General features: G+C 44.3%; 1 protein-coding gene across 1 annotated transcript in view; it reads left to right on the top strand.

Annotated features, from left to right (window-relative positions):
- sorcs3a (sortilin related VPS10 domain containing receptor 3a) overlaps window positions 1–13,130 on the top strand; it is a 116,337-nt gene that overhangs the window by 60,389 nt on the left and 42,818 nt on the right. Inside the window, exon 4 of the mRNA XM_052083756.1 lies at window positions 1,509–1,667. Coding sequence (XP_051939716.1) covers window positions 1,509–1,667 — 159 coding nt within the window. The remainder of the gene's footprint in view (window positions 1–1,508; window positions 1,668–13,130) is intronic.

The following is a 13,130-nucleotide window of genomic DNA, read 5'->3' as shown; positions in this document are numbered from 1 at the left end:
GTGGTGGTGTTGTTTTTTTTTAAAACACGCAGTACACAACAAAGAAATAAATAAGACACACTTTTGAGACGGTCCAGTCTCTTACATTTTACTGACATCTCAAATCAATTACAATTTTATTGTCAAATGAAATTTCCTCCCTTCTTAAACAGACAACAAGACAACATCTGATCGTTCTGTTGGCGCTACGCTCATGGAAATGTGGTCATGAACGCCTCTCGAGTCGAACAGAAGGAGCATAGCTTCATCTAGTGGATTCATTGTAGTTTGCGCCTTATAAAAATATAAGGCGTACAATATATGAAAAAAAAAGATAAAATAGGCCATTCATTGAAGGTGCGCCTCATATTTCACTGCACCTTTTATCCCTCCAACTCCTAATTTGTCACGTTGCGAGGTGGTGGTGGTGGACCCAAAAAGCAGACAGGAGGGAGGAGCCGGGTGAATTTGACAAATTATATTTAATAAAACAGAGAAAACTGAATCCAAAACAAACAAAGTGCTAACAACCAACACTAATCCAAAGTAGCAAAATAAAACCATGACTGTGGCAAAAAACTTAACAGGAACAGAACCATAACAGAAACAAACATGACAGTTGCAAGCAAACAGCAACAATGACCCGACACTGAGTGTTCGGGCACGGGAGTCCTTTTAAAGCCGCTAATTATCTAACGACCAACAGGTGTGCAGCTGCAGGGCAAAGCCCCACAGTGCCACCTGTTGGTCACAAACCGAAACATGACAATTTGATGGCTCTAATATTGTCAGTTTTAATTGTACGCACCAGTGGGACAGCGCCGTCGGTTTCAATAGATGCTGTTCACCATAATTGACTTTAAAGGATATTCACAACAAAATTTAACCCTGGAGAACCCACGTGGTCAAATGTGGCCCCGATAAATTCTGCTACTCAAATGCTCCCCTTAAATCCCAAAGGGTCAGATATAGCCCTTATCTTAAATTAGAATTAAATCATTGGATATTTGAAAAAAACATATTTTGGTGTTCAGTGAACATATGGCAGTCATTTGATGTATAATTCATCATTTTCCAAAGAAGAAAAAGGTTCTTGGCTTCTCCAGGTTTAAAAACTGCATGTATTGTATTGTATTGTAAATAAAACAACAACACAAAAAAAACCTCCATTAGCTTAACAAACTGAGTAGCTTTTCGGCCACATCCCAACATTGGGTCGATCAAACAAGATAAATTTTAGTAGGATGGTATTTTTAGTATTAGCGTTTCAAATTTGTTTTGTTGGCTTGCCCACCACAGTTGGTGATTTCCAGTCGTCGGCAATGAACAAAATTTTGCCAGCCAGTCATTCTTCAGTAGCCTGGGCACCTGTCCGTCATCGTCAGTCCATTATTATTATTTTTTATTTTTATTTCAAGCCGAACAAAACTATATTTTTCATTCCATCATGTTATTTTAAACCTTCTGATATCGCTTCTGTCAAGAAATTTACGAACAAATACTTTTTTTTCTCTCTCTCTCTCTCTCAGATTATGGTGTTGACTGATCCTGAGTTTGAGAGCAGTGTGCTAATCAGCTCTGATGAAGGAGCCAGCTACCAGAAGTACCGCCTCACTTTCTACATTCTAAGCCTATTATTCCACCATACTGAGGAGGACTGGGCCTTAGCTTACAGTCACGATCAGAAGGTAAGATTGAGCTACAGTTGATTCTTCATTCGAAAATAGCAAAAAGAAGGCTTTGCCCCACCAATGGACTTGTCAAATGTGGTCAAACTCAGCCTAGCTTGTGTTTTATCTTCTTCCCCTATTTGTTTTGCCCCTTTGTATTTTTGGCAGGCTCATACCTGTCAACCTTGGCTAATAGCTGCCCTTATAAATTAATTAAAGATTACGATTCCCCTTACAAAGCAACAAAAAGATTTGTTCTTGATTTTACTGCTTGGTGCTTTCTACCGCCTTTATTACCGATTCGTCTTACTGTTTATTGTGTATGTTAAATCGCTCCATGTACAGCACTTTGTATGCAGCGATGGCTGTTTGAAAGTGCTCGAGAAATACTCTTGACTTGACTTGACTTGACAAAAACCCGTACAACAGCTTACAGCGCATGCACACCATCCATCCATCCATCATCTATCGCTTATCCGGGGCCGGGTCGCAGGGGCAACAGCTTTAGCAGGGAAGCCCAGACTTCCCTCTCCCTAGCTACTTCTTCCAGCTCTCCCCGGGGGATCCCGAGACGTTCCCAGGCCAGCTGGGTGACATAGTCTCTCCAGCGTGTCCTGGGTCTTCCCCGGGGTCTCCTCCCGGTGGGACATGCCCGGAACACCTCACCAGGGAGGCGCTCAGGAGGCATCCGAATCAGATGCCCAAGCCACCTCATCTGGCTCCTCTCGCATGCACACATCATGCTTTATCAATCCGACCGTACGCAGCGATGAAAAAAAAATATACACGATTGAGGATAACTTTTGCTGGTTCGCCGTGACAATCGTAGCGATCGACGACGGCATTGTCGTTGGCTACCTGCAAGTGAGACGATCTGGATTTGAGCCAAAATGGTCTTTGTGAGATCGGTTCACAATCGGTTGTTTATTTTTTCCTGTATAAAAGCTGTATTACGCCGTACATGATTTGAAATGATAAAAAAACGTATAAAAAATGGGGAAAACATACAAGTTGACAGGTATGCAGTGTAGATTTCCTGTGGTACCGCAAGCCTCATTTTTTTTTTTTTTTAAAGATCTGTAATTGCAATGGCGGCCCGGTAGTACAGTGGTTAGCACGTCGGCTTCACAGTGCAGAGGTACCGGGTTCGATTCCAGCTCCGGCCTCCCTGTGTGGAGTTTGCATGTTCTCCCCGGGCCTGCGTGGGTTTTCTCCGGGTGCTCCGGTTTCCTCCCACATTCCAAAAACATGCGTGACAGGCTGATTGGACGCTCTAAATTGTCCCTAGGTGTGAATGTGAGTGCGAATGGTTGTTCGTCTCTGTGTGCCCTGTGATTGGCTGGCAACCGATTCAGGGTGTCCCCCGCCTACTGCCCGGTGACAGCTGGGATAGGCTCCAGCACCCCCCGCGACCCTAGTGAGGATCAAGCGGCTCGGAAGATGAATGAATGAATAATTGCAATCACTCTGCAATATCCACAAAAAATACATTTTCCCCCACAAATCAGATTCTTTCTTACGCTACTGTATAAAACATGATGTCAAAAGTGTAGCTGATTGATTGCTAGCTCATTTTGATCCAACGGGGTCTGACTCCTGAAGCACAGGGCATAAGATAGTAATGCAATTTCGAAGAACATACAAATTAGATGTGGATTGAGTAAGTATTCAATGCACACAGTAACTCTGTAAATTGTCCCCCTATCCAATAATTCCATAGCCCAGGGTCATTTATTCCACACATTTATCACAGAAACCCTTACAATGAAAGTCTGCGAGAGCTACTCTGCACGGAAAAATGAAATGAACGTGTCAAACAGTGTTGTGTAAGCGTGAGTGACAATATTAGAAACAAGAGACAAACGGACTGAGAGAAAAGAGCGACAGAGAGAGACACAAAGAGAGAGAGGCTGCTGGCGTCTGCACCTCATTTGATTGATGGAGCAAACCCGGCTACATTGAAATCAAGCTTTGGAAAACATGTTTTAACATGATTTCCTTGTCATGAGCGAAAAGGCTCTCGGTCAGCTTCCATTGTGCGTTACGCCGTATAGAAAATATGCGGTGCATTTGACATACCATCAACTTGGGAAGATAAATAGCAGCCACGGAGCCACAACTCACTGAATAAACACACCTCAGCAATGAAGACACGATACAAATCAAGCCAAATAATTCAATAAGGCTGCGTGGTGGCATTTGGCAACTCAGAAGACAGCCGGGTCTGATCCATGCCATCAGATGCATTTTGTATTTGCATTTGCATCATCATTCTTGAAACTGGCACCAAAAGAAAAAAAAAAAAAGCACCAGAAGCTGACTTGCTTCTGCTGCACTTGTTTTCATTCCACTCCGAATGTCTCATCTGCAGACATCCTAAGGGTGGTTTAAAAAAAAAAAAAAAACGTTCTTCATTTAATAAATCAAAGAGTTTATGCCAATGTTAGTGGTCTCTTCATTCCCCCCCTCACAGGCTCTAGCCTTCATTTTGACATTCAACCCAGCAGCAAGCAGCTTTTAAACGGTCATTTTCAGCGTGTAACGAACTAATGGTTTTCAAACTGTGTCACTCTGAATTTAATCACCAGTGTGTTGATGTTAGGCAAGGGGAAAGTGGGGCTTTTAGTACTTGCGTGCAGGGATGACATTCTATTTTGTACAACATTGAAATCCATGATGGGGTGGGGGGGGGGGAATAGAAAGGAGCACGCTGTTGTGTTTTAATACTTGATTTTTGTTTTTTTTAAAAATCAGGTCGCTGTCTTCATTGAGCATAATTATTTATTTTAGATGATGTTAAACTCACACTGACCTTTCAAGACTCTTATCTTTTCTCAGTGAGCAGTTTGCGGAAACAATTACTGATTGATCTAGACCAGGGGCGGGCAAACTTTTTGGCTCGGGGGGCCAAGTTGATTTCTAAATTTGACAGGTGGGCCGGGTCAGCACAAGATACGGTACATATAAAAAACTGTATATGTTGACATTCATTCTTTTCATCTTCCGAGCCGCTTGATCCTCACTAGGGCCATGGGGGGTGCTGGAGCCTATCCCAGCTGTCTCCGGGCAGTAGGCGGGGGACACCCTGAATCGGTTGCCAGCCAATCGCAGGGCACACAGAGACGAACGACCATCCACGCTCACACTCACACCTCGGGACAATTTAGAGTGTCCAATCAGCCTGCCACGCATGTGTTTGGAATGTGGGAGGAAACCGGAGCACCCGGAGAAAACCCACGCAGGCTCGGGGAGAAGATGCAAACTCCACACAGGGATGCCGGAGCTGGAATCGAACCCGGTACCTCTGCACTGTGAAGCCCACGTGCTAACCACTGGACTACCGGACCGCCCTATTTGTTGACAGTCCATACCAAACATCAACAGAACAAAAGCGTTAAAGTGTTACCATACTTTTTTTTAATGAGAACCGTGAAACAATTATGATATATGTCCTGTATGAACGTCCAAGTATGTTAGCAACATACATGTGTGACAACAAAAGCAACAAAGTGCAACAAGATATTGTCCAAAAACTGCACCATACAGTACAGGTATATGACAAAATCTAAGCCCAGCCACGGGACGCTTCGAAGTCTTAGCGCTATGGAACTCGATTGCTCTCTTATTAGCGGTCTAGTTTGCGGAAAGTCTTTCGCACGATAACAGTCAAACCATTCCAGGAAACGTTTATTATTTACTCGACTGTCCGTCGAGCCGCAAGCAATTCACTCTGAGCATGGAAACAGCCAGAATCAGACTGAGCAAGAATCGCTTCCTCGCTTTTCAAAGTCTCGTAGATTTGAGTCTTTCATACTCCAAGTGTCTCATGAATGTTTCATACTTCGTAACCCTCTTCGTTTAATCAGATACACTTCACTTTCTCTTCCGCAGCCATTACTGTTCCTCTTCGTTTGGATGCCATGATCTACGGGACGTAAACGTTTTCGCTATTTCAGTTAAACTCACTGCAATAAAAAGTCACTTGCATGTCGCTGTTTTGGATCCAATGATAGGAAATAGCGGCACGGACACACTTATTCCGTCATATCAAATGGGATTTGCTTGACTTGGCGCTACTGCAGGCTTCCGTATCGTCTCCCCCTCCCTCCCAATGCTCTGCAACTTCAAGTAACTGCGCCACCTGGCTTTGAAATGCCTGTCATTACAAGTCCAAATGAAATGAATGCAGTCGTTGACATTGAACCTTAATTATAATCGGCGGGCCGGATTATAAAGACCAACGGGCCGAATCCGGCCCGCGGGCCGTAGTTTTCCCACAGCTTATCTAGACTTTAGCTGGCAGAAAAGAAAGTCTTTTTTGCAGCCGCCAATGGATGGTAATATATAAACACTCTATTGTGGAAGAAAGAAACGGCACAATGTTTTACAGTGTGCACAGTCACAGTAATATTCTGCAGTGCTGAGTTCTGTGTGAAAGGCTGATGAAGGTTAGATCGATTTACTGTAGATGACCATAATGCTGTCATTTTCTGCGTGCTCACACAGAAGCAGAACTAGAAAGAGACTGTCAGCAGGAAAACAGTCGTATATAACTGGTTCAATCTATAATTGTTTCAATCAAAAGAGCAAAGTGGGCTTTTTGCTGTCAGCAATCGCCATAGTCTGCTCGGGTCTCTACTCTCGTCGCTACTCCAGCCCTCATATTTGTTTCCTCTGGCACGTGGATCCATTTTGAAAGTCGTGCATCCACGACATTGACTGCACTATCTTTGTTTTGTCGGCAAGTTGTAATAGTTTGAAACCAAAAGTAGCAAAAATGTAATACCCAATTAGAAACAACACTGTAATTATACCACAAGCTATCTGGACAAAATAACATATTAATGAGGCAACTCAGTCACAAATGTTAATGTAATGTTATGTAATTGCAAAAAAAAAGCTTGATTAAGATTAAGATTAAGAAAACCTTTATTAGTCTCGCAATGGAGAAATTCCAGATTCACAGCAGCAAAGTTATGAAAGGAAGAAGTAGAACAACAAAAAAATAGGAGCTGCTGGAAAGGCAGCCACTCTCGCGGCGCCATTTTGAAGTCAAAAATAACAAAAATAACACAACACACACACAGATCGTCGTGCAATCTTCACCACTTTTCTGCATACACTTTGTTGTCTGAAGCAGTTATAGATGAAAGAGGAGAGGATCAAAGTGTCCTTTCACCAGTGGATCAGAGACATCATGCTGAAAAATGTGCACACGTCTGCTACAAGCTAAGTTTTGAAAGCAAACACGAAGTTGTAGCGTCCATTGACGAAAAGAGATTAGTTCACTTCTCCTGTCCCACATAATCCGCTTCAAACTCCAAGCCGCGACTCCCAGCTCCAAATCCGCATCGGCACTCTGCGCCAACGCTCCTTTCTTCTCATCGTCGGCTCCTCAAGACCTCCATCCATCCAGCCGCAGACCGTTCAACAGCACCGATCTCTCCGCTGAATGAGAGCTTGATGAGGAAGCCTCCACTCCTCCGATTACTGTCACAGTGTTGTGACCACAAAGCCAGCATCAGGTGGTGTGGAGGTTTTCAAAATAAGACAAAGTTCAATGTAATCTGCCTTAATATTGATGTCTTTACAGCGTTGAATAAATTGGTCTCGTTCAGTGTAAAATGTCTTATGCTATGTTACACACACTTGCATAAAGCTCCCTTTTGATCCAGTTTGCCGTCTTAACCAATTCTGTTCTCATAGCCGTTCAAATACAAAATGAATATCATAAAGGGGAAATTGCATATCTTTTTGAAAACACTGTTAATTAAAGTGGCCCTGCAACTCCAGGGCTAAAAATGAGTCACACACCAGCCGTGGTCACCAGTGATCATAAATGAATGTCATTGATTGATTTGTCACCAAAAATAAATGAATAAAAAACACCTACAAAGCCGTTACATCCATCCATCCATTCATCTTCCGAGCTGCTTGATCCTCACTAGGGTCGCGGCGGGTGCTGGAGCCTATCCCAGCTGTCTTGGGGCAGTAGGCGGGGGACACCCTGAACCGATTGCCAGACAATCGCAAGGCACACAAGGACAAACAACCATCCACGCTCATACTCGCACCTAGGGACAATTTATAGCGACCCAATCAGCCTGCCTTGCATGTTTTTTGGAATGTGGGCTTTTAAGATTCACATCTTTCCTCATTCTTGCCCCATCTGAAAAGTGGTATATTCCAGCTGCTGCAAGTGCATTTCTCAGCTGACTGGCTCTCCAGATGGCAAGTACCTTTAGTGCTCAACATCCATGTCTCTGGCTGCGAGATCTCTGCTGCGCTCCATTGAACTGAAGCAGACGCGCTTTCTCGCTGTACTTTTAATGGACTTAATTTGAAACACGTGATGAGGACAGAACAGACAGTGACCTTGCCCTCACAATGGAAAGGTCGTGATGCTTCATGTCCATATGTGATGATATACTCATGGCGTGGTTAACCTTCTTTGGGGAAAAAGACTAATTATATCTGTTTATCTAGCTATATATTCATTCATTCATTCATTCATCATCCTCACTAGGGTCGCGGGGGGTGCTGGAGCCTATCCCAGCTGTCTTCGGGCAGTAGGCGGGGGACACCCTGAATCGGTTGCCAGCCAATCGCAGGGCACACAGAAACGAACAACCATTCGCACTCACACTCACACCTAGGGACAATTTAGAGTGTTCAATCAGCCTGCCATGCATGTTTTTGGAATGTGGGAGGAAACCGGAGCACCCGGAGAAAACCCACGCAGGCCCGGGGAGAACATGCAAACTCCACACAGGGAGGCCGGAGCTGGAATCGAACCCGGTACCACTGCACTGTGAAGCTGACGTGCTAACCACTGGACTACCGGGCCGCCCCGATCTAGCTATATATGTATAGTATATATATGCGGTCCCAAGTGATGGAAACATCAGAAAGAAGGAACACGAGAAACTCGAGAAATACCCAGGGCTCAGAGAGGAGCTGGAGAGAGCCTGGAAGATAAAGGTGACAATCGTGCCTGTGGTGGTCGAAACACTCGGGGCAGTGACCCCCAAACTAGATGAGTGGTTGCAGCTGCACTTCCTGCAAGAGCTCAAGGAAATCATCAAAAAGGAGGGTTTACTCCGCAAAGCAGATCTATAAGGTAGACGAAACCGGTCTTTTCTGCAAGAAAATACCAGAAAAACCTACATTAGCCATGAAGAGAATACCATGCCCGGATTTAAAGTGGCTAAAGATCGGTTAACCCTTATGTTTGGCGGAAATGATACTTAATGTCAGTGATACTCTTTCAAGGCATGTGCGGTTGCAGGTGATTAGACAAAAATTGTTTCATGAACCCTTTCATGTACCCTGTAACCTGATAACATGAGAAGCTTTCCACTGTCCCCGAAAGGGTTAATTGTAAAATGTACGGCATCCATACAGTACATTGTCATAGTCTGTAATAGTATGTGTGTATATATTCATTCATTCATTCATTCATCTTCCGAGCCGCTTGATCCTCACTAGGGTCGCGGGGGTGCTGGAGCCTATCCCAGCTGTCTTCGGGCAGTAGGCGGGGGACACCCTGAATCGGTCGCCAGCCAATCGCAGGGCACACAGAAACGAACAACCATTCGCACTCACACTCACACCCCGGGACAATTCAGAGTGTTCAATCAGCCTGCCACGCATGTTTTTGGAATGTGGGAGGAAACCGGAGTACCCAGAGAAAACCCACGCAGGCCCGGGGAGAACATGCAAACTCCACACAGGGAGGCCGGAGCTGGAATCGAACCCGGTACCTCTGCACTGTGAAGCCGACGTGCTACGTGCTAACCACTGGACTACCGGGCCGCCCGTATATATATATATATATATATATATATATATATATATATATATATATATATATATATATATATATATATATATATATATATATATATATATATATATATATATATATATATATATATATATAACCATGCATTCTTAAGTTCAGCATTTGACCTTTATAATTTGCCAACGAACACAACAAACCGCAAGCTAGGACACAGATGCAGGGGTCCTGACATTTTTCCTTACCCGTTGTCTGCACAATAACAAGCCAATATGTCTTGTTATAGCGCAAAATAGAGCATACTGACTGCTAGTCGACAACAGCATGTCTGCAAGACATCCACGCACAGCATAGAAATCTCATGGGACCTGATGATGCCACAGATAAATAAATAGCAGCGCTGTAGAGACCCCCCTGTCAGAAATTGCTTACTTTTTTTCCCCCCCATTTTGTGTGAGAAAGTCTTTTTCTCTTTTTCTCTGTTTACACTTTTTCCTGGTAGAACATTGACTAATGATGAGAGTTAAAGAAATGTATGATTTGTAACCCACCCAGCGCTGTCTGCGGCAGTTATATTTAGAAGACGGAGCACAGAGCTTTATTTTCACAGTTAAAAAGTAGCCGTTCTGTGTTTGCAACAGAAAGCAAGCAGCAGGGTTAGCCTTCGGAGCGAGTTTTGCGTTGCGGAAATCCTGTGTCATTCTGCGCCCAAGGGACATCAGCACCTCACTGCGACCTGTACATGTTGATTTCCTCTTTGAATTCAAAAGGATGGGGAGCTGCAGAAAAGTTGTTCAATCACATCTAGTTTATTTTTGATCTTTTATAAAAAGGCTCATACAAAATATCCATCCATCCATTTTCTTAACCGCTTAATCCTCACTAGGGTCGCGGGGGGTGCTGGAGCCTATCCCAGCCGTCTTCGGGCAGTAGGCGGGGGACACCCTGAATCGGTTGCCAGCCAATCGCAGGGCACACAGAGACGAACAACCATCCACGCTCACGCTCACACCTAGGGACAATTTAGAGCGTCCAATCAGCCAGCCATGCATGTTTTTGGAATGTGGGAGGAAACCGGAGCACCCGGAGAAAACCCACGCAGCCCCGGGGAGAACATGCAAACTCCACACAGGGAGGCCGGAGCTGGAATCGAACCCGGTACTTCTGCACTGTGAAGCCCACGTGCTAACCACTGGACTACCGGGCCGCCCTCATACAAAATACTTTTAACCAATTACATTGCAACAACAAATAAACCCTGAAGATAAAATCGAAACTGTCAAATTATCATCAGTCTGGAGTGACTTTCACCAACAGTAAGCATCACTCCGAGAGGCTTAAATCATTTCTCAATTCGCCTGCGTTTGATTGACTTCAGTTCTATCTTTTTTTTTTCCCTGTAAGAAGCTTGTGAAGGAAAATGAAATACAGAAGAACGCATTAAATAATAAACGGTCAGACATAATCCCCACTGGACTTCAACAACATCCAAGAAGGAACTCCTGAAGGATATTGTGAGAAATCCTTCGTGCCGTGCACTCGAGCACACTTTGCAATATGTAACAGCTGAAAGTGATTGACTTCTCGTGAGCCTTGACTAAATTTGATTGACAGCCCTGTGACATACAATATATTCCATTTGTATCCAATCATAATTTGATCTGCTTTGCTGTGGCGTGACATTAAAAAAAAAAAAAAACAGAAACGAGCAGCAGTTTAAAGTATCGAGAGTATTACGTATTTTATTATTAAAGCTGGGCGGCCCGGTAGTCCAGTGGTTAGCATGTCGGCTTCACAGTGCAGAGGTACCGGGTTCGATTCCAGCTCCGGCCTCCCTGTGTGGAGTTTGCATGTTCTCCCCGGGCCTGCGTGGGTTTTCTCCGGGTGCTCCGGTTTCCTCCCACATTCCAAAAAACATGCGTGGCAGGCTGATTGAACACTCTAAATTGTCCCTAGGTGTGAGTGTGAGTGCGAATGGTCGTTCTTCTCTTTGTGCCCTGTGATTGGCTGGCAACCGATTCAGGGTGTCCCCCGCCTACTGCCCGGAGACAGCTGGGATAGGCTCCAGCTCCCCCCGCGACCCTAGTGAGGATCAAGCGGTTCGCAAGATGAATGAATGAATGAATAACAGTTCTTTGTTCACCAACACACACACATGCACGCACTTCTGATATATATGACTGTTGGATTTTGTTTAATATTATAGTGCCTCATATTAGATGTGCGTTTTGTAGTGACGCTCCTTTGGAAGCCTCTTTTATATTTTGTCCTGGAAAAGTATGAATGAATTCATTCATTCATTCATCTTCCGTACCGCTTGATCCTCACTAGGGTCGCGGGGGGTGCTGGAGCCCATCCCAGCCGTCTCCGGGCAGTAGGCGGGGGACACCCTGAATCGGTTGCCAGCCAATCGCAGGGCACACATAGACGAACAACCATCCACGCCCACACTCACTCCTAGGGACAATTTAGATGCATATTTTTGGAATGTGGGAGGAAACCGGAGCACCCGGAGAAAACCCGGGGAGAACATGCAAACTCCACACAGGGAGGCCGGAGCTGGAACCGAACCCGGTACCTCTGCACTGTGAAGCCGACGTGCTAACCACAGGACTACCGGGCCGCGTATGAATGAATAACATGAACAAATGATTACCGTAAACACAATCCTACTTTGAACCCTGCCATCCTGCACAGACACATTTGTATTCAGGCAAATAAGATCTCAGATCAAATAATCATCATCATCATCATAATTACTCAAATGCCAAAATGTCCTCGGAACAAAACAACAATTAGATCAGGTAGACTTTAAGAAACATGTTGCTCTTGCTGAATAAACATTTGCAATTTAGCCATCAAAACCCCCCGGGCTCGTGTGTCAGCCGAGTGACCACGCGTTTGATTTAACCGTGTGAGTGGGGGAAAACTATGAAGCATACTGGGTGACAGCTCAGAGGTTTGAAAATCCAAGATGTCAATGAACTGATGAATAGAGAGGGTTAGAAGCTGTGCCCGCTGGTCCATATGTCACTGTCCAAAGAGATGAGATATCCCGCTTGGCTCGATGCTACATCAGGCCAACTGCTCCAGCAGGGAACCTTTTTTTTTTTTTTCTATACAGAAGCTAGAAGAATCAGAGAGCCAATTCAGGGCAAATCAGATGCCCGTGGGTCACTGTGTATTACACTTTCACTTTCACCAAGGTCTTGACAAATGTGTGCTTCCAGCTAACACAGAATCCATTCCTTCACCTCTGGGACGGAATGGAAAGAAAGCGGTGGTCTCGTCACATCTCTCAAAAGCCCTCAAGTCATTCAGTGTATATTGGACTCAAAACAATGAGCCGACGGTTCGCAAGGATTCATAAACAGCTTTCCCAGTACTGCTGAATGACCGCTAGGCCTTTTTAAATGGACAAAAAGGTCAAACAATCTCTTTTGGCAGGCTGGTCCTGTAATTTGTGTTCAATAAGGCAAGTAACATTAAAATAAAAAATATAAGTTCGAAGATAAGATAAGATAAGATAACAATTATTTGTCCCACACTGTGGAAATTTGCAATTTACAGCAGCAGAATTGAAGGGGGGTGAGGGGGAGACAAAGTATTGCATGCACAAAATAAATGTTTTAGAATTAAGAACTGTACACAGTACAGAATGCAATATAAAATATAGATAC

The sequence above is a fragment of the Hippocampus zosterae genome, chromosome 13 (genome assembly GCF_025434085.1).
Source record: "Hippocampus zosterae strain Florida chromosome 13, ASM2543408v3, whole genome shotgun sequence".
In the NCBI taxonomy this organism is placed as follows: domain Eukaryota; kingdom Metazoa; phylum Chordata; class Actinopteri; order Syngnathiformes; family Syngnathidae; genus Hippocampus; species Hippocampus zosterae.
Note: the sequence above shows the minus strand (reverse complement) of the source record. Positions and strands in the feature narration are given on the sequence as shown.